At 43.9% G+C, this 21,649-nt stretch overlaps 2 protein-coding genes across 4 annotated transcripts in view; one reads left to right on the forward strand and one right to left on the reverse strand.

Annotated features, from left to right (window-relative positions):
• Positions 1-21,649, reverse strand: part of LOC131671621 (semaphorin-1A) — a 229,907-nt gene that overhangs the window by 152,070 nt on the left and 56,188 nt on the right. The window lies entirely within an intron of this gene.
• LOC131671623 (twisted gastrulation protein homolog 1-A-like) lies at positions 5,039-6,239 on the forward strand. Its single transcript, XM_058948201.1, has 2 exons — positions 5,039-5,354; positions 5,424-6,239. Exons 1-2 carry the CDS (start codon positions 5,111-5,113, stop codon positions 5,960-5,962), a joined length of 783 nt encoding a protein of 260 aa, XP_058804184.1. The 5' UTR covers positions 5,039-5,110; the 3' UTR covers positions 5,963-6,239.

Consider the following 21,649-nt stretch of genomic DNA (forward strand, 5'->3'; position numbering starts at 1 on the left):
GTACACTCTGACACCCTTGCAAAGCATGGCGTCTCATGCGCGCAAAGGCAAAATCAGCGCGTTTTAATTTGATTTTTCCAAAACACCCAAAAATAATTTTATCAAAATTATTTCATCATAGAAAGCATACAATTATCTATCCGTGAGCGAAGTTTCGTGCGTCGGAACGCACCCTACTCACCCTGACATCCTTGCAAATCTTGGCATCCCATGCGCGCAAAGGCAAAATCAGCGCGTTTTAATTTGATTTTTCCAAAACACCCAAAAATAATTTTATCAAAATTATTTCATCATAGAAAGCATACAATTATCTATCCGTGAGCGAAGTTTCGTGCGTCGGAACGCACCCTACTCACCCTGACACCCTTGCAAATCTTGGCATCCCATGCGCGCAAAGGCAAAATCAGCGCGTTTTAATTTGATTTTTCCAAAACACCCAAAAATAATTTTATCAAAATTATTTCATCATAGAAAGCATACAATTATCTATCCGTGAGCGAAGTTTCGTGCGTCGGAACGCACCCTGTACACTCTGACACCCTTGCAAAGCATGGCGTCTCATGCGCGCAAAGGTGAAATCAGCTCGATTTAATTTATTTTTTCCAAAACACCCAAAAATGAAGGACTCAAAAGCATTTTATCATGGAGAGGATACAACTAGCTATCCGTGAGCGAAGTTTCATGCGTCGGAACGCACCCCGTACACTCTGACACCCTTGCAAAGCATGGCGTCTCATGCGCGCAAAGGTGAAATCAGCCTTGTTTTAACCTCCGAGTGTATCTGTGACGTACACAAAGTCAGTCAGTTCGGTACTTTATTACTCGAAACATAGACATGGGATATGCTGTAATATAGAATTTTAAGCTGAGATGAATAAAAATATTGGTTAAAGTTATTAAATAATATAAAATAATTCAAAGAAAAGTAAAATTTAAAAAAATTATCGCATCTTGTTCGATAACTTTATTTCTAAATTAATAACAATTTTTTCAAGCAGTTTTTTCATACAACATGAAAATGACAACTAAGTAGTTTTTAATACTGCAATAGTTTGAATCTTTGCGAGGTAATGTTGTTCTTGTTTGATTTGTCACGCAAATTAAGGCAATTAAGTTTTTTAAAAAGAGCAACTCCCTTTCTCTCTCTCTCTCTATCTATCTATCTATCTTTCTTTCTAATGTGTCGCTGAGATTTGATTTACAGAATGTTATATGTATTAATCTGTATCAAGTATAGTTTGATGAAATGTTTGGGATTTCGTGCCGCCTAAACTGTAGTAGTAATGTGACCTATACAAATCATAACATTGGCCGCCGTCGCGTATCTTATATTTCTCGATTTTCGTGGAGTGATCAGCCGGTTGGAATCCTTTTATAGGCCAACCAATGAAGCCAAAAATGAAGTATTTTGTGACATTAATACTAACAGCAAACCGATTATGCAAATTTGTTTATTACTATGCGTAGATGAAAACGTATATGTTTCCAACTCGTAACTTTCATTTAATAACTTTTTACAGCCGTTTGAAATTTGCAGAAACATGTTTTTCACGTATAAAACCAAAACTATTAAAGTTAGGTATGTACCTCAATGGAATAAGTTATAGATAATAGAATTATCTATAAAATTGAGCTATCGCTCATCTCAATCGAATAATTAATAATCAATATAATTACAAAAAACATCAAAAATGATCAATAAAGGTTACATTTCAAAAATTCATATCTCCACATAGAATGATGTTGAAAGAATTAGCTTATGATATTTTGTAGATTGCATTGTCTTCTTCATGTATGCTAAATCTGAGCTATATATAGTTATTACTTTCGGCACTATAGTCATGAGAATCAAACCTTTTTTTTATTTAGTACATCTTGCATAATTCCCTGTGGCTCAGCCGTTAGAGTTATACATTATTTGAAAAAAGTTTTTTAAATCTCAATCATCAAACTACAACTTTGTCATTTGGACTTTTGCTCTAAAATCAGTTTAAAAGGGTGAAATTTGTCGTTGAATATCGGGCAAAATGTGCCCGAGCGTGAAAGAAAGCGAGCGGTGGGAGATACAGATCCCGCGGAGGTAAAGTATATATAGTAATAGAAAAGCCAGGCGCTCGGTTGTTGACTGTATTATTACTTATTTTGATATATGTATATTTTACTGAAATTTAATTAACAGTTGGAGATATTATTTATAATAATTATATTTATAATGTTATTTACAATAAATTTTAATTTGTTTCATTATACTTAAATGATAAATGTATTAAAAATAAATATAAATTACTATTTGCCTACATTATAATAAAATATACACATATATTGATATGTTTCGTATTATTTATTTAACAAATATCGAATGCGTACTTAATTAACTTGAAAACGAAAAAAAATTTCAGTAAAATAGCGTAAATAATATCAAAATAAGTAATATTACAGTCAAACGCCGAGCGCCTGGCTTTTCTATTACTATATATACTTCCCCTCCGCGGGATCTGTATCTCCCGCCGCTCGCTTTCTTTCACGCTCGGGCACATTTTGCCCGATATTCAACGACAAATTTCACCCTTTTAAACTGATTTTAGAGCAAAAGTCCAAATGACAAAGTTGTAGTTTGATGATTGAGATTTAAAAAACTTTTTTCAAATAATGTATAACTCTAACGGCTGAGCCACAGGGCATTATGCAAGATGTACTAAATCAAAAAAAGGTTTGATTCTCATGACTATAGTGCCGAAAGTAATAACTATATATAGCTCAGATTTAGTATACATGAAGAAGACAATGCAATCTACAAAATATCATAAGCTAATTCTTTCAACATCATTCTATGTGGAGATATGAATTTTTGAAATGTAACCTTTATTGATCATTTTTGATGTTTTTTGTAATTATATTGATTATTAATTATTCGATTGAGATGAGCGATAGCTCAATTTTATAGATAATTCTATTATCTATAACTTATTCCATTGAGGTACATACCTAACTTTAATAGTTTTGGTTTTATACGTGAAAAACATGTTTCTGCAAATTTCAAACGGCTGTAAAAAGTTATTAAATGAAAGTTACGAGTTGGAAACATATACGTTTTCATCTACGCATAGTAATAAACAAATTTGCATAATCGGTTTGCTGTTAGTATTAATGTCACAAAATACTTCATTTTTGGCTTCATTGGTTGGCCTATAAAAGGATTCCAACCGGCTGATCACTCCACGAAAATCGAGAAATATAAGATACGCGACGGCGGCCAATGTTATGATTTGTATAGGTCACATTACTACTACAGTTTAGGCGGCACGAAATCCCAAACATTTCATCAAACTATACTTGATACAGATTAATACATATAACATTCTGTAAATCAAATCTCAGCGACACATTAGAAAGAAAGATAGATAGATAGATAGAGAGAGAGAGAGAAAGGGAGTTGCTCTTTTTAAAAAACTTAATTGCCTTAATTTGCGTGACAAATCAAACAAGAACAACATTACCTCGCAAAGATTCAAACTATTGCAGTATTAAAAACTACTTAGTTGTCATTTTCATGTTGTATGAAAAAACTGCTTGAAAAAATTGTTATTAATTTAGAAATAAAGTTATCGAACAAGATGCGATAATTTTTTTAATTTTTACTTTTTTTTGAATTATTTTATATTATTTAATAACTTTAACCAATATTTTTATTCATCTCAGCTTAAAATTCTATATTACAGCATATCCCATGTCTATGTTTCGAGTAATAAAGTACCGAACTGATTGACTTTGTGTACGTCACAGATACACTCGGAGGTTAAAACAAGACTGATTTCACCTTTGCGCGCATGAGACGCCATGCTTTGCAAGGGTGTCAGAGTGTACGGGGTGCGTTCCGACGCATGAAACTTCGCTCACGGATAGCTAGTTGTATCCTCTCCATGGTAAAATGCTTTCGAGTCCTTCGTTTTTGGGTGTTTTGGAAAAAATAAATTAAAACGCGCTGATTTTACCTTAGCGCGCATGAGACGCCATGATTATGCTTTGCAAGGGTGTCAGAGTGTACAGGGTGCGTTCCGACGCACGAAACTTCGCTCACGGATAGATAATTGTCTGCTTTCTATGATGAAATAATTTTGATAAAATTATTTTTGGGTGTTTGAGAATAAATAAATTAAAACGCGCTATTTTCGCCTTTGCGCGCATGAGACGCCAGTCTTTGCAAGGGTGTCAGAGTGTACAGGGTGCGTTCCGACGCACGAAACTTCGCTCACGGGTTGATAATTGTATGCTTTCTATGACGAAATAATTTTGATAAAATTATTTTTGGGTGTTTTGGAAAAATCAAATTAAAACGCGCTGATTTGCCTTTGCGCGCATGAGACGCCAGTCTTTGCAAGGGTGTCAGAGTGTACAGGGTGCGTTCCGACGCACGAAACTTCGCTCATGGATAGATAATTGTATGCTTTCTATGATAAAATACTTTTGATAAAATTATTTTTGGGTGTTTGGGAATAAATAAATTAAAACGCGTTGATTATGCCTTTGCGCGCATGGGATGCCAAGATTTGCAAGGGTGTCAGGGTGAGTAGGGTGCGTTCCGACCCCGGAAACTTTTTACGCATGTAGGGAGTATTATTCTCTCCTTCATAAAATGTTTTTAAGCGCTGAATTTGGTGGTGTTTTTTAATACACAAATTTATAGAAGCCTAATAAATAAACTGTCTTAAGGGTGGTTTTTAGGCGTTGGGAATCGAATAAACTACTGACTATAGTATTTTATATTGTTAGTTTGATATTTATAGCAATATATGGAGTCAAATCCTCATATTTAAATTTTCGATTTTTTCGTTCACGATGAACGTTGCAAACTTCACAATCATTAACAAACGGCAAAGGTGTGGATTGAGAAAGTATTAGAGGCGTGTCCGGAATACCGAAGTGTCTGCAATCTGCAAGGTGTAATATAATTAAAGTATTAACAATAATGAGCTTATAGAGGTTATTTAAGCCTCTCTAGCCGGTCAACGGTGCCTGAGGACTGAGCCAGAATCGAGGCAGCGCAAAGGCCTCTTGCAGTGAGCGCCAAGAGTGTCGTAGCGCACATTGCGACTTTCTGTCGTGCATTAGCATGGTGAGATTAACTCGGTCCACTCGGATATCACTTATCGTTACGGCAGTGATTGCTTGGCACTTATCATCGTGCTGCAGCGACTCCGAGGCGAGCTGCAGCGAAGCAGTCTGCGCGAGAGTGGTGACCAAGTGCTTGCTAACCGAGCACTGCAAATGCGACTTTGCCGGTCGAAACTACACTTGCCACAAGCATTGCTTCAGCTGCTTGGCCGAACTCTGCTACGACTGCTGCTCGTGCTTCGGTGAGTTTGGCCCACGTCGCGAGCCAACGACGCGCGTCCCGCGACTAACCGGCCCGCGTTCCGTTACAGGCATGTGCCCGAAAACGCCGGGCAATGTGTTGAACAAGGTGTCGAATATCGAGGAGCTCGACGAGCCGATTCCACAGCTGTTCGAGATCTACGCCGGTCTAGGCAGCGACGAGCAACTACCACCGAGATACACTGCCCTCACATTCCTCCAAGAAAAGAGGATGAGGCTAGGGGGTGGCCAGATACGAGTCATCCGGCGGAACTGCACGGTCGCATACATAACCAAATGTATGACCAGCGAGGACTGCAATACCATGTGCCAGAATATGGGAGCATCTTACACTCGATGGTTTCACGATGGTTGCTGCGAGTGCGTTGGCAACAGTTGCTTTGATTATGGACTCGGCGAAGGTAAATGTGCCCGTTGCCCACCAAATTTTGAGAAATATGCCGACCAAAATGATTTATATTATGGGGAGGATGATGACGACGAATATTTCGAGGAAATCGACGATTATCATAATAACTGGACGACCAATATTACGTATGAGGATGAGAAAGTGGCAGCTGCCCGGAAAGCTCGGGCACATCGTGATTGACATAACTAGATTCTTGTTATTATTATCATCACAACTTAATATGAGACAAAGTGGCTACGAAATTGCCATCGATTCTGATAAATAAGCATTTCGCGGGTTACATTTTTGATTTGTAGAAAATACAAGAACGTACAGAAAGCTTGAAGAAACAATTCCATTATAAATTATCGTTATACTTTTACCAATTCAAGGATAAATGAAAAATCGTTTTATTTCTTGATAAATTATCAAAGACAACTTTAGATAATAACGTTTTCCGTAATAATTCTGAACAATAAACTGTGAATACTGTCTTTCACATCTTTTAATAGACTTTTTTTACTAAACGCAATTATATCGTTCTCAAGGCAAGACAATTTTTCTTCCACGAGTCAACGATGCATTTCATGCAAGATTCAGACCACTTGGAACTTTCTGAAGTTGAAAGAGCACATTTGAATTAAAAAAAAAAAAAAAAACTGTCTTATCACAATTCCCCGCTCAAACCAGATTCTCTCGGTCAGTTTTTGCATCGGAAATTTAACAGTTCACTGCGCAATCTCTCTCTCCCTCTCTCTCCCACATTCAACGCAATAATTTCATAAATCTAACATGTCCAGCTCCTCGCTCTCTAGCTTGTTTTTATTCAGTCTGCCTCTTCTCGGCAGCGCTGCCAACTCAAGCTTCGAACCGTTTGTGCAAACTGGTGTTTGCCATAAGGCATGTTTTTGTCTGCAAGCAACTTCCAGCGGGGCAATACAGTTCGTTACACGGCGCTCTTTTATCGAGCTCGTCATTTTGTACTACTAGAAAATGCCTTAGAGTTAGACATTCGACTAAATACATATTTTGCGACATTAAGGGCAAAAAGTTTGTATCGCGAACTTCATCGCGACATAATTTATTCAAATATTGGAGCAGTGCGGAAATGGAGTACGACGTCTTTTTCCTGCGGGCAAGACATTTTTTGTCGCTGTTCAAACATTTTTTCTCGAGCTTTCTGGTGCGCGAAACTGAATGTGGGAATTTCAAGGAAACCTCGCAGAAGAATGAGAAAATACATTCGCAGCGTGAGCCCTGTATTTTTCTAGAAAAAAACTCACGGTGTTGTTGGATAGTAATAGTTTGACTTTTGAACGTTATAAAAAGAGGAAAAATGAAAATCACAAAAACGACGACGAAACTGGAAAAAAGAAAAATATCTCATTAGCCAACGTCAACAAGCAAATAAAAAATTAAGCGGAAAAGTCACCGCTATATAAACATCATCGTCGTATATCGTCATCCGCCGGTATAAACCCAAAAGCCACGAAAACTTGGCAAAAGCAGCAGCATTCGGATTAAAACTGAGAGAGAGAGAGAGCGAGGGAGCAACGACATTGCTAACGGGGAAACTAAAGCCACAGGCAACGACGCAGCGCATAGCAGGGCCCGATATTTACACAGAGGCGGTATGGGAGAGGGAGCAACAACACGCAGAATATATTGGACGAGCAGAGGGGAACTTGAAAATCGAGGGAAATGGCATGCAGGGAAGAAGACATTGGGAATGGCAATCGAGCGATAGGGGCATTAGTACTGCGCACGTAAACCCATTTAGGCTAGGCGCTACTGTAGCGCCGCGAGCCCCGCGGTCAGCGAGCACTCTCTCTCTCTCTATCTCTGTACTCTTGAAAACGTCGGGTAACTTGGCCACCGCCCATATACCGTTCGTGGGTCGCGCACGCTTGCCCATTGTCGTGACTTGGCTCGTCGCGAAAAAGCGCGCAAATCCGTCCCCGTCCACGCTCGATTCTCTCTCCCCGTCGATTATTTTTCCAGTGCGTCGTCCGTCAAAGCCGATCGGGCTCGTCGAATAGCTAATCGTCATCGAAAGCGCCACTGGCTCTCGGATTAATCAGCGATGTACGGGGCCGCTGTGCGGCGCGTGCACACGCGCGAGCCCCTTTGAGCTTCTCGTGCGGACTATTGCAAGGGCCCCGCGCACATAATCAACATTCGGATCGGGTTGATCGCGCGGACGCGAGTCGGCGACACGCGTAGGGCCGCGGGGAATCGCACGCTGCCGCGCAATCGTACACCGACGCTCGAGCGAAAAATTACGCAACCACGCTCGCGCGAGTGCACGCACGCGTGCGATTGTCTGTCGTTGCCGCCGCTGCCGCCGCTGCCGCCGCCGCCGCCGCCGCCGCCGCCGCTGCAGCCGCTGCGTATTGATCGTCGAGCCGGCTCTTGTCTCGGCGCTAAAGGACCACATGGCGGGCGCGACGAAGCTCAACGCGCGCGCTTCGGCAATCCTCGTGAGCCTCCGCCCCCGCAGTAGCACAGCCCAACATGGCGCCCTTGTCACGTGCTCTAACCCCCCCCCCCCCCCAGCCTGCCCGCTTCCAACGATCCTTTCTCGGTCTCTTCATGCCGCTTGCCGCGAGAGCTTATCGTCGTTCGAGTTGAAATCGAGCTCGAGGTCCATTGGCGTGAACTCAACGGAGCTACGATAACGATATACGCGATTCGTCAGAACTTTAAACGAATGTTAACCATTGAGGCTTTTCGCGTGTTTCGAGAAGAAGGGTGAAAGAGCCTTTCTATTTGATTCTACTGGGATAGTCACTCGGTTAGCTACGTAATCCCGTCCGTATGTCGGAACGGATCTTGAGTGCTCGTATTGCGGTGACGCCACACCACTCGCTCTCAAACTCTCTCTCTCTCACTCTCTCTCTTCCTGCCCCCCCCCCCCCGACCATCGCGACTAGTTGTCGTGCGGTCAGCTGCCGCGGCTGTGCATTCGCAGAGAGAGAGTAGGAGGGCAACACACTCGCGGAATCCGGGCTCATCATCGGCATCGGATATCGAGGATGTGTGCTCCACGCCGCCTGCGACTCTAATATTATATACATGTACGGCCGGGCCGACGTCCAATGAAGCGATATTACTCGCGGGTGCTCTCGTCCCCTGGTTGGCGCATTGCTCGACTGCTTTCGATACCGGTGACAAGTATTTCTCTTCTTTATCTTTTATAGCCGTCGATGCAAGTCGCCGGGAATTTGGTAGCGAGGAATTTATTTCCTCGCTGCGTTGCGAACTTCATTAGTGCGCAAAGTCCATTTTCATTTAGATCACTTATATAGAATATCAATCGGGCCTGATACGAGTAATAAAAGTGCATGTCCATTTATAAATTGTAGACGGAATCGCACTTGCTGTAAACTATTAAATTATGATGAATGTATTCGGATAAATATATCTAAATTTCGTCCCAAACGGTTTCACTCGTTGACGTGACAAAAGCTTTGGTTGACAAAAAGTTGAATAGAAAAAAAAGTAAAAACGATCCAACAATCCAATTAAAAATAAATGAATGATAGGCCATCCAACAAAGTTACTGAACAACTGAATATTATGTATCCGGTAACGACGTAGTTGGCAGAACTCGATACTCAGAGAATCGATATGAAAAAGCTAAAGGAAAAAAATAAATATCGCACAGCTTTCCCGCAACAAACAGACAACAACAGCACCCTTCGAAAGCAATAATTCACCATACACACGAGCGGTTGTGCTGGCCGATAACTGGTGGTCGCGATAAATCCTCGATTTATTCAATTATTATGCCCGCGCACGAATCTTATATAGCCTGATCTCTTGCGGACAATCCATAAATACCTCGATGATGGAAAGTTTTTGGGGTCACTTCACCACCGCCTACAGCAAATATAAGCCTCGATCCCGTGCCACCACTACTGCTGTCTCTAAGAGGATTTGCATGGAGAGAGCTTTCGTTGAGGGAAAACTCTTCTGGTTTTGCCAAAACGGAAGCACTTCGAATCAAAGTCGCCCGGCGCGCGATTGCGTAAGCCGTGAATGCTCGATTACGTAGTCTGATTGGAAATTATGCACGAGCGGTTGCTGCAATCCTCGAGTGTGTTTGCGCACGCGCTCATCCGCCCCCCCCCTCCCGTCATCACTTGCGCACGGCGTCGGTTTTTCCTTCAAAGCGATAACTTTGCGAGAGGTTCGATCGGCAACTCGCGATCGCATTTGCATGCTCCAGTAAGACTCCTCGCGCAAGGATTCAACACCTGCGTAGAGCCGCGCATGGACAAGAGGTTAATTTCAATAATTTAGCGTGCCTCCGCGGCGTCGCGTATCCTTAATAGCTGCGAAATTTCGTGTTTCGGTATATACCAAAGGGCTTTGATCCTAAGATTATTCGTATAAATGCTGAAAATGTATCGTTGCTACGATGATTTTCACTGCCAGGAATTTTGTGATCAATGCGGAAGGAAACATCCACCTATGAATTAAGAAAACGCTTAATAATCAGTGGAATATGTATTCTCAAAAATAATACATATTTTTTATAAACTTCGATTGCATCCCACTTATATTTCGACTGCGTCTACAACATTTCCGATGTCATATAGCAACGTCATCTTCGGACAACTGTGATATCCGTATAATAACTTCAACGAAAATATTAATTGTTATTGTGACGAAAAGGGCTGAACAACTGATATAAAATATCATTTGCACGACTTATAAGGTAGATTACTTGCCTAATGTGACGTTAAAGCAAAAAGGTAATTTTTCAAGTATTATTGAACATTAGGACGAACTGAATGCAACTGAGAAGCATCGACATTAGTTTAATTAGTTGTAGAAACCGTTAAAGCCGATCGCCGTACGATAGCTCAAATTTGCTGGCCGTGCGGCGCGCGCGGAACTTTCGAGGAGAGGATAGTCGAGCGTCAATAAATAAAGGCACGCGCGCGCTCGCGGGAAGCGGAGGAAGGAGACGACACGTTGTGAGATGGGAGCGAGCAAACTAGTCGTACGAAAGGAAACTATCGGCACAGGCGCCATTACCAGTACGCTTATCTTATCGCGATTTCGTCGGCAGTGTAATTGACGATTCCAACTCTCTCTCTCTCTCTCTCTGGCGCTGCCGCTGATAAAATTTTAACGAGCCGTCCGTGCAGTGCGCATGCATCGAACGTCACGTTCGCTATATCTTCTTCGCGAAGAGACTCGTGAAATTTCAAGATTGCGCTAGTGGCGACTTCTTCCGTTCGCAGACGAATAACGTACCTCGAGACTGTCTCTGTTCGGGCAAGTAGATCAAGTGGTGTTAATGGAATTCCAGTATTACGCGATACGTTGCTCTCTTGGCTGGTATATTTCCGTGCTGAATCATCCATTGATTTTAATTAAAATCAGCGACTCGCGCGGCGCCCCGTCCGATAAGACACGCTGCTCGTTTCGATTCGTTCGACCGAAGCGTCTTCTATTTCGTTCGTTTATCTTTCCAGAAGAGTCCATCACGATCTCGAATCATCTCAAATTTTCACTCCGTTCGTCGAGATCGCGAATGATCCACTCGTCGACCCGACGCTCTCAGTATTATCCGATTTGCAACTGTGACATTATTTCTCGAGCGTAAAAGACAATCATGGATTTCTAAGAAAACTACACTCGGTGAGTTTTAGAATTCACACGCTCCCGCTCTCTCGTTCTCGCTCTTCTCTTGCTTTCTCGCAGTAGTCGCTCGACTCGTTAAAATTTTCATTCGTTCATAGCGGCAAGTAGTTTGCCAAGTAGGATTAATACTTACTGCAGGCATTAAAACTCGGCAAAGAACAACGCACTCGCGATTGAAAATTAATATTGCAGCGGCCAAGAGACTAATCGGCGAGAGAGGCCAGCCAAAAGTAAAACCCGACAAAAAGTTGGATACGAGCTGCGACGCCGCGCCCATCGACTGCTGCTGCTGCAACGTATTGATCTTCGCATTAGCAGAATGAGAGGGAGGGGAGGAGGGGGCTATAGACAAGGATTCCATGGGATTGACGTACGTTACTACGCATTAAGCCGGGTAAGATCGCGAACGCGAAACGCCAGTCAACCTTCATTTCCCTCTGGTCGTTAAAACGATATCGACAACGACCACCTTGGCGCCAGCTTCGTATCCCCCCACCCCTCCAACCACTCTTACTCTAGCTACTTGCAAATCGGCAGAATTTTTGACGGCCAGCCAGCTAAGTGCCTCGTCGGCTGCCAGCGCGAGCTTCTCCAGCCAATGATTTTTCGCTCGTTTCGCGCCGAGGGCAATCATTAAGGTTCACGACATCCGGGGTGTCGAGTAGTAAAACTGACCGGCGCGAGACTATATTTACCCGGAGGATTTATCCAAAGAGCGCAGAGGAATTTGCTGCGGAAGGGACCTGAATCCGGCGTCTTCACCGAAAATTGCCTCTCGGTAAGATTGACCGAAGAAAAGCCGGCCGCGAACTCGCCGCGTAGATAAAACAAACGACGTCTCATCTTCTAAACCCCCGAGGTTCTCTCTCTCTCTCTCTCTCTCTTTCTCTCTCTATCAAGATCAACTCGTTGCTATATGTATATACCCAGCGTCGCCACCACCGCGTCATCTTTACTCAGTCAACTTTCAACCTCAAAGTTTCCCAGCTGAAGTTGACTCTTGCAGGCCTCAAGCAACGGAGAAAGAATAGCGCGCGTGTTTATACATCGAACAAATCGCTCGGATGACGAACGATCCCGTTCTTTTCCTGCTAATCCGGCGCGTCGCGTCGTAAATCGAGGCTGGGACACAAAAGGCCATACACAGACGCGCGCGAACACACACAGTGTGACTTTTTCTCTCCGACTAAGCCTGCGCGCTACCTTTTTCCTCTCTCTCTCTCTCTCTCTCTCTCTCGTCCCCTTGCGAGCGCTTTTTTCTCGCGAGACTCCGTAAAAATGGGAATTTATCATCTTTCTCTCTCGCACGCGGTGGTTAAGGATGAAACCAAACTCGTCGCTACGAGGGGCTTTATTAATTGCCGGGCTCGCGCGCGCAGTTTTGCTTTCTTTCGTTCATCTCTCTCGCTTTTTCTCTGGAAAATGCGCCTTCGTGGCCTTTATACCTTTGACGATCGAGCATTGAAATTTGCCTGTCCCGAGAAAAATGAGGGCACGGAAATCGATACATCCGTCGAGCGGCAGCTTCTTTTGCAATCAAACGAATGTCGTTAGCCATCGATCAGCATAGCTCGCGATCGGTTATTCGCCAAAGCCCTGGTTGAAAATGATGGATCTAACGTAGAGGTAGCGCAAGCTCTCATTGACTTTATGAACACAGCTCATTCCCGGGATGCGATCGATCGACGAATAGATTAATTAAACGTCGCTCGTTCGTCGTAAAAATCAATGTGCCTGTGGGCAGACGGGCGAGGCTCGTGAAGATGGTGCTTTAATTAAGAAAGTGAGACGAAGACGAGAGAGAGAGAGTTTGTTTTCGCTCGTTTAGCCAGACGACCTAAATTAGTGGTGGAGTATATAGACGCTACTCGTTTTACGGGCGAGGCTGTCGGCTTTTGTCGGCGCGACGCGCTGTTGTTCGCGCGCATTTCGTTAATTGACAGAGGCGAGCGCGTACACAGCGCTGGAGGAAATTGCATTGGACTTGCGCGATCGGCGTTTGTTTCCGCGGTGTGAAAGGCAGCTCAGCCGAAAAGCGCAATGACAGAAAATTTGAGGTCTAGCTGCACGCGTCGCCCAGTGCTTTCCCACGGCAGAGCGGGGCAAAGCAGGGCGCGCAGTTTGTATTTCATTTGGCTGCGTGACGGTGCTCGCCAGCGATCAGTCGCCAGTGGCACGATTTTCGGCGAACTTGAATGACCACGCGAGCGCGAGAGAACGTACCTGCCTGGTCGCATCGTCGAAGACTATGACGGCGACGCGAATCTCAAAACGCCACAATTCAGCAACAATGATAATCGTTACATCAGTTTGAGCGTTTCATTATACAAAACGTTATCCGAGCTGCAGCGGGAGGCTCGCGCTCATCAAGGTTTAATCGAGGGGAGACAATGACTATAACGCCGTGATTCGCTTGTCAATTTCGCTTATCTGTCCTATATATACATAATGCATAATAACGACGCGCAACGATCAACTTTTCCGCGCTGCCTTTCAAAGTTTCTTCCTTATCCGACCTTCCGAAAATAGAGTCTCGCAACTTTTTCGCCTGCATAATTGCGCAGACGAACCTAATTATATCGGCGCATTACGTGTCGTTTCGATTACGAAAGAACCGAAAATCGAGGCAATTATCGTCGCGCAGCTCGGAAAAAATTGGCCCACGAGAGGCAACGAGCAGAGGATACCAGTGCAGTTTCGTAGCAAGGAAAGCCGAAAGATTCTTTCAAGGAGCATTCACGTGCCAGCTATCGGTGCCAAGTCCCCGCAAGCCGGTGAGTTGCGAGCACAATCGCAGCGCGACGCGTCGTTGCTTGATGAAAATCGTCGACACGGACCTAACGTCGCATGTGACGAGCGGATACACGCCTACTGTTGGAAATCGGACAGGAGATTTCCTCGCCTAAACGCACAATCATTTTGCCGAGAAGCAAACCCTCTCGTTCGCAATTCTCTCGGTAATTGATTAGAATAACGGTCATATATACACATTGGCTTTTCGGCCTTCGTCTGTGCTACATCCGTTGCTTGCTAATTTGATCGAATAATAATTTCAACATTTCGGCAACATAACCGACGCATTATTTTAAATTTTCGGCCAACTTTCGCTTCCCTAAACGTCCCAGAAAACCGGTAATTTATCATGCCCTATAGCACGCCAGTTGGTAAACAACAAATGACGCGCGATGGCTTTTAGTCGCTGTCCATTTGAAATTCAAAATAAAAGTGCAGAGAGAGCCAAGCCCATGCGCGCAGTTGAGCGCTAATGTTCGAGCCTCGACGGCGGCGCGGACCTCGTTAACCCACTCGAGCAATTGAACAAAAACCATAACAATTCTTGGTTAATGTAGCGCGAGGAAGCGAACGGGTCTCCAAGCCGAATATCAGCGAGCCCACCCCACCTTAAACTGCTGCGACCCTCGCGCACTGCTGCCGCTTTCAATCCAAATTGATTGGACGGCGAATTGTCCGCGCGTCTGAATAATTCATGCGTTATTCCACGATAAACCAATTTCGGCCTCCAGCGCCCGGGCGCACGCGTACACGACGCTCTGGAATAAGAAGCGTAATCGCAAACGTAAATATGACGAGACGAATGATCGATCCGGTTGCTCTCGCCGCTCGTCGCCTCGTCGGCTGCGAGTCGACTTCTTCTTTTTCTCATGCATTTATGCCACGCGCAATTTCTCCGAGTTTGCTCGCCGCGAGAGGCAAAAGTTTGTCGACGACGTGCGGCAGAGCAAAAGAAAAAAAAATTAAAAAGTAATTATAACTTTTTAACGCGCCGCCCAGGGAGGGAAAAACATTGCAATTTCTCTTCAGTTTAGTTATGTTTCCGGGCTTTCAATTTTAATTTCGCGATCGATGCTGCGCCCGGTTCATTACACGTCCTTTCTCCCTTTTTTTACGGACAGAAATTGCAAAAATAAAAAGGAGAGAAGAGGAGGAGCGACGGTCGAGAGAGGATGACGACGGACTATAATCCGGGAGAGCGCGTCCTTATCAGCATGCGAACACTGCAGCGTCTTTGCCGCTCGTCGTTTTCAAGCAAGAGCAGTTATCATTTACATGGACTTGCCCGACCACTATAGCGTTATCGCCAGGAGAGGGACGGTGTTTTTGGGCCACGAGCTTTTGATGATGATAATGGACTTACTTTGTCGGTGAATTGGATGTTCTTGTACAAAGCCTTCCCGCGCGCGGGACTCTCAAAGTTGGTTTTCTATACCGGAACGGTGTCCCGTCGTTGATAGCGTACGCGGTTAACGATGTCGTGGTTTTGTTTCGACGTGACGTAGCAAAACCTACTGCTGAAATCTGGCAAAGACGCTGATGGAAAAATCGCAGACTTTTTGCCAACTCGAAAGATTGGCAAATAAATTAAATGCGCTTAATTTGCAAGAGTTTCAACGATTTATATCGCTTGCACTAGTTACCAGTTCAATATCATATCACGTATATACGTACACATACACATAACGATTGTTGTCTCTATATTTATTAACGTGTTAACGATACATTTTAACCTAGAATTTGAATAGCTATCGATCAACTTTCAGTGTTATTTCGCTTGGAATAATTTCTAATTTTAATTTACTATTATAGTATCTTTAATTAAACTTGTTTACTTATGACAATAATTACACAATAACGTTAATCAAATACAATGTATCCAATATGTACCAGTATCAGAACTAACTGAATTTTCAGAATTTCATTACTTTATAGCTGCTATTACACGATTTGCATTAAATATATTATTCACAATTACTCAACTTCACTAACACAACATTGACACGATGTAACTTTGTGAAAACATATGTTATTTCAGAATGTTATTGCAATTACGAACGATGCTATAGATAATATATTGCGTCAGGTAAATACTGCACAGCTTTGTTAGTATTTTAATATTGAGTAGATTAAGAAACAACATTTCTTCGTTGTTGAGATTTAACCTAATTTTCAATGCCAAATCCGCAACCTCAATAATTTTCTGATCCGAACAAAAAACCGAACAAAAGGTCATTAAATCCCTCGAACCCAGCTGTTGCTAGCAAATGGAAAAATATCGCGGTGTTGATAACCTGCAAAATAAACGGATGCAAATTGAATTAGAATTAGAATCCCGGAATCACGAGTTCGCGCGCGTGCGCGTGCACAAGGGTCGGACGTAGAAGAGAGGAAAGAGAGAGAGAGAGAGAGAAAACGAACTTAATTCGAATTTATGGGGTCGCCGTGTGACGTAACGGCCGAGAGAGGGTTTAATTATTATACTCCTGCGGCGGACAAATCGAAACCCGATCGCAAAGTGAAAAAAAAACCGAGCGCGCAAAAGTTCGGCAGTTATAACTCGTGGTGGCGCGAAAAAAAAAAATCGTTCATTCGAAATGTGCGCCTGGGCGCGAGAGCTTTTTTCATTCGATTATGCGCACAAATGTCGATGCAATTTATTGCGCGCTGCCTCGCGGCCTGGGTAAAAAAAATTTTTATTTTACGTTTTTTTTTTCCGCTTGCATTGGCGCTAACCTGAAAAATGAAAATTCAATCCCGTACGCGTGCGCGAGCCATTCTTCTTTCAACGTTTATCGCGAATACACGCAACAATCTGATTATGACCTTTAGAAATCGATCGTGGTCGTTGAATTACTTGAGATATAATGGAAAATCTGTCTTTATACAACTCGTAATATCTAATTTAATTATACAACAAGTTGCAAGTTACGCAATGCCATTTGCACGGACCATTAAACTTTGCCTTCGGGAAAAAAATGTTTCATTGGATACGTTTCCATCGGTCCGGACAATATAATCAAATGGAAGTTACGATTGGAAATTGAATAATCAAGTTATTACTGCTACAACACAAAAGAACGCGCGTTCACAAGAGTGCACAATGAAAAGTCGCAAGTGGGAATAGCGTTACGTGATCAGAGCTCGGCAGCAGCGCCAAAAACTTTTGTCCGAGAGAGAGAGAGAGAGAGAGAGAGAGAGAGAGAGAGAGAGAGAGAGCCGCGAGCATTTAATTAAAACTTGTCTATCGGCTTGTCTAGGTCGAGCGTGTGCGCGCGCGTCGATAGCATTGTTGCGCGTCTTCCATTACCCCTTTCACAACGTTGGCCGAGAGCAAGGCGAAACCGGAAACCGATACACCTTGACACGAAAGAGTCCGCGATCGGATCGCGCGCCGCGACGACCAAGTAAGCCGAGAGCCGAAAGACGGCGGTGGACACTCGAAGAACAGCGGAATGGGCGCACCGAGGTGACGACGCGCAGTTAGCGTGTGGCGCGAGAGCACCGATGAAAGCCATGCCCGGATAATCAATCTCTCTTACTCGCCGCGACTCTCCGCGAGGTCATTAATCAAAGGCCCGCTTATGCGCCCGTACCGGTGTGATTGTCAATTAGCAGCCGTATACTCCTAAATTGGGCATGCGGTTACCTGTGACGGCGGCTTTCTCAAATTCACGGATTTAGCCGCGCGGCCGTAACGGCGATCAACACTCGCGGGATCAGCCGTTCGGCTTGTCGCTCGAAAGAAGCGCGCGGCCCGAGCTGTCGGCACGCGAGGAGGCCGGGCGCTCTCCTTTGTTTCGCGCGAAGCGTCGCCGAACAAAAGCAGCCGTAGCGAAGCCGCGCGCAGCACGGATTTTATTTATCGGGCTGCGTGCCCCGTCTGGATTAGCGCCACCATTATTCGGGGGCTTTAGCGCGCTGCCTAGTTTTACAGCCGAACGAGCTGCTCTCTCGCTCGTTGAATAATTTGCAATTCGTTAACGAGTGCGTACGGCCCCAGATTCCCTCTCTCCTCCGGGATAATTTAAATACAAAACTTTCGTGCATAATTGAGGAGAGCGCGAAGGCAACGCAAGTCCTTGCGACGGGGTCACGGTAAAAATTTAAAACGAAAGTAGGTCAATCTCTCATTCGCCGAATGAATTTTTTATGCGATTGCCAAGAAATCTTTCTCTTGGCGTTCGAGGCTCCACAATGGAGTTAATAAAGACCATCGGAGTTAATAAAGCCAAACTGCGCGCGTTAGGCGTAGATTCGATCAATGGGAAATGGCTGCGAATAGCGAGAACAAAGGATCTGTCTCTCTCTCTCTCTCTCTCACCTTCCCTCCCTTTCTGCTTTAAACTTTTCAGACGCTCGAAGGTGCGTAAGCGCCTGCAAAATTATACCACCGATTGCACTTATCTATGCAGGTATATTTCAATTGGCCATGATTGATTAGTCCTTTTGTATCCCGATAAAGTAATATATGGCATATGGCGCCGCTCAAGTATTTATCCACCACGACCGAGTACGCGCACGCTCGCCTCGCGAATGACTAGGTGACTCGACTATCTTCCAAAACGAGCAAACGAAATGGAACTCGAAGAGTAAACGTTTTGTTATTCGCTAGCGCATTATTTCCCCCTCTCAGACCGCATGCAAAGCAAATATTTATTTCGCCGATGCGATATATTTACGGCGCATTAAACAATAACCGCTAAGCTGTCCGCCTGCGCGTACAGCGTTTGTCAAATCATGACGCAAACGTATGGTATATTAACTCGCGCCGAAAACAAATGATGAAGCGTTACGAATGCCAACAAAGACATCTCGCGAATAAGCGTATGTTCGCTCTTTTATGCGCTTCCAGTGCGCGGACGTACGCGCGTAGTTATCGTCACGGTACGTTCAATAATGTTTTTTATTTTCTCGGTGAAAATAGTCCAGTGCTGCAGGGGATCAGAGGAGGTAGTTTTTCATTTCATTTTAGCACATTAACGTCTACGAACGAACAATATTGTTCAATTGACGTGCAAACGCTTCAACTTATTTATATATCTAAAGTTCGCCGAATAAGAAATTTGATCGTATAATTATGAAATATCACATTGTATAATCTTGCCCGCGATTTAGTATATCATTACACCGCCCCTCCCAATTGAATTTGCATTTCGTACGCACGAGCAGTTCACTGGTTAATCCACAAACACTAATTACGAAATAACACGATTAATTACAAAGTGTCGGTGTCGGCGTTTTGAAATTTGTAAATAACTGCGGCTCGTTTTTAATTGTACGTCCGACCAAAACACGAAGCTCTCGAAAGCGAATGCTAATTATCGCGACGAACGTTATATTTTTTGGAGGTGGCAGCGGTGCGAAAAACGACTAAAGTCGCAATCTGAAGACACGAATCGCCCTTCGCGAAGCATAAATTTATAATACCAGCAGTCTCTCATGCGTAACTGCACGTCCGCGCAGACAGCTCGGCGCGTGTCCCCATGAACGTGGGTGGCCTTTCGTCCCCCACATAGAGATAAGGAGGAGCAAAGTCCACGGGATCAGAACGGAGCCCGAAGTGAATTTGCGCACTCGGCGCGTGATGCACACTAGTTATTAACGCTTGTATCGCGCGAATATTTTTCGGGAAATGCGAGCGCTAGATCTAATTGATATCTCCCCCCCCCCCTCCCCCTCTTGCGAGATATCGAATGGACGGTTGTTAAGAGCCCCACGGATGTTGCTATCAGATATCCGTGTTCTATAATTTGCGCTGCGATTATTTCGGCAATTAAGTGGTGAATTTGAGGTTTTCCACGTTCAGTATCGATTTCGAAAAAGACCGCTACGAATTTCGATTGAGTAATGATATAGAAACTGGATACGATAGGTTGCTATAGGAAAACGTTTGTGAAATTGAAAATTCCTGCTGCTGTAATCGATTTGCTAATCATTCGTTAACAATAACCAACCGATAGATAAAGATTATCATAAAAGTCCGAGACAGCCGGATAATAGCAATGTCAGTCACCCGAAAATCGTCACTGTCGGAGCAAACATTCTCACGCATGGCAATAAAAGTTTTCATGTCAATCCTATCATCAACTACAACGAGCAGAGTATTCCCGAGAGTCTCACGTTCATCGCGCAGAAACAAAACCGAATTTCACTGCCTAAAAACCCGGGGTCACATCGATTGTGAATAAAAAAAAAAAAGAAAGAGCGTCAAACGAACAAAAAAAAGCGCGACGTACCTCTAATCCGCGCGCTACCCCCATCGGGGCCGAAAAATTCGACGAAAAAAAGAGAGAAGAATTAGAGAGCTCGCACAAAAGCGTTATAGGGACGCGTCAAAACAAAGGAAATAAATGTGCGGCCGCCGCCGTCGTTCCCCTATATACGGCAACAAGCACACTGGGTAAATGATGCGGGACTCATTGAACGACGCGAGCGTAGCTGCAATCTCTTTTCTCTCTCGAGTACGCGCACGTACAGTGTATATATATATTACACACACTGTAGTATATATAAGTCGGGTGTGTGCGAGCTGAAACCAACTGGGGGGATGTTTCATCGTCGCCGTCGATTCGCTTTAAAAGCCTCGCGCTCGCCAACCTGAAGGGCGGGAAATTTGCTTTCGACAATGGAGTGTGTTGACTCCACTTATCTGCTCCTCGTTCGCTCCTCTTTTTTCCCGAGTTTTTCTTGCGCGTCTCGCGCGCCATGTGCGTACCACATGATCTCTTTGCGCTCACTCCAACGCTACCTCTGTCGCGGACATTCTTCGAACGTGGTGTGCATGATTACTTTGGAATATCTAAATATATATCTTATCGGGCTCCCTGCAGCTGTGGCTGCGCACATAAGTCGAGCAGCACTTTGTTGAGGGATGATGCGCAACGCTACGGCGCGCGTCTTGTTTGGAAAGACGCGGGATTTCTTAACGATGATTTCGTTTCTTCGAAACTACATATCGCGCGCGTGAATGTGTTTCTGTAGCACAAAGGCGGAAGCGATCAGATAATAAATAAATATCGGTTGGCGGGACCAAAGCTAAAGAATGTCGATTAGACGCACAAAGCTTTAGCGTTAACTGAATAACGTGCATAGAAGAGCAGATTATATTTGGGCAAGATTAACAAAAAGTATCTAACGAGATTTCAAAGCTGTATTGGTTAGCCCAGGCTGGGAAGGAAAGATTTCTTATCTTTCCGATTGAAGCCACTTTAAGTATTGACTTCCTTCTCCATGGTCATTGCTGGAATGCACCTATACCTATATTCTACAGGATTCCTTTTCTCTCTCCAAAGAGCACGAATCTAGTCGTAAAATACACTTCCGTTCTTATATACGACGACTCGTACCCTCATCTATCACACGTGTGTCGCCAGTCGAACAGGTTTATAGTGTACGACTCTCGAATTTATAATTTAATGACCGACAATTTCAGAT

The sequence above is a fragment of the Phymastichus coffea genome, unplaced genomic scaffold, assembly GCF_024137745.1.
Source record: "Phymastichus coffea isolate CEN01 unplaced genomic scaffold, Cenicafe_Pcof_1.1 PCOF00130, whole genome shotgun sequence".
NCBI classification, from domain to species: domain Eukaryota; kingdom Metazoa; phylum Arthropoda; class Insecta; order Hymenoptera; family Eulophidae; genus Phymastichus; species Phymastichus coffea.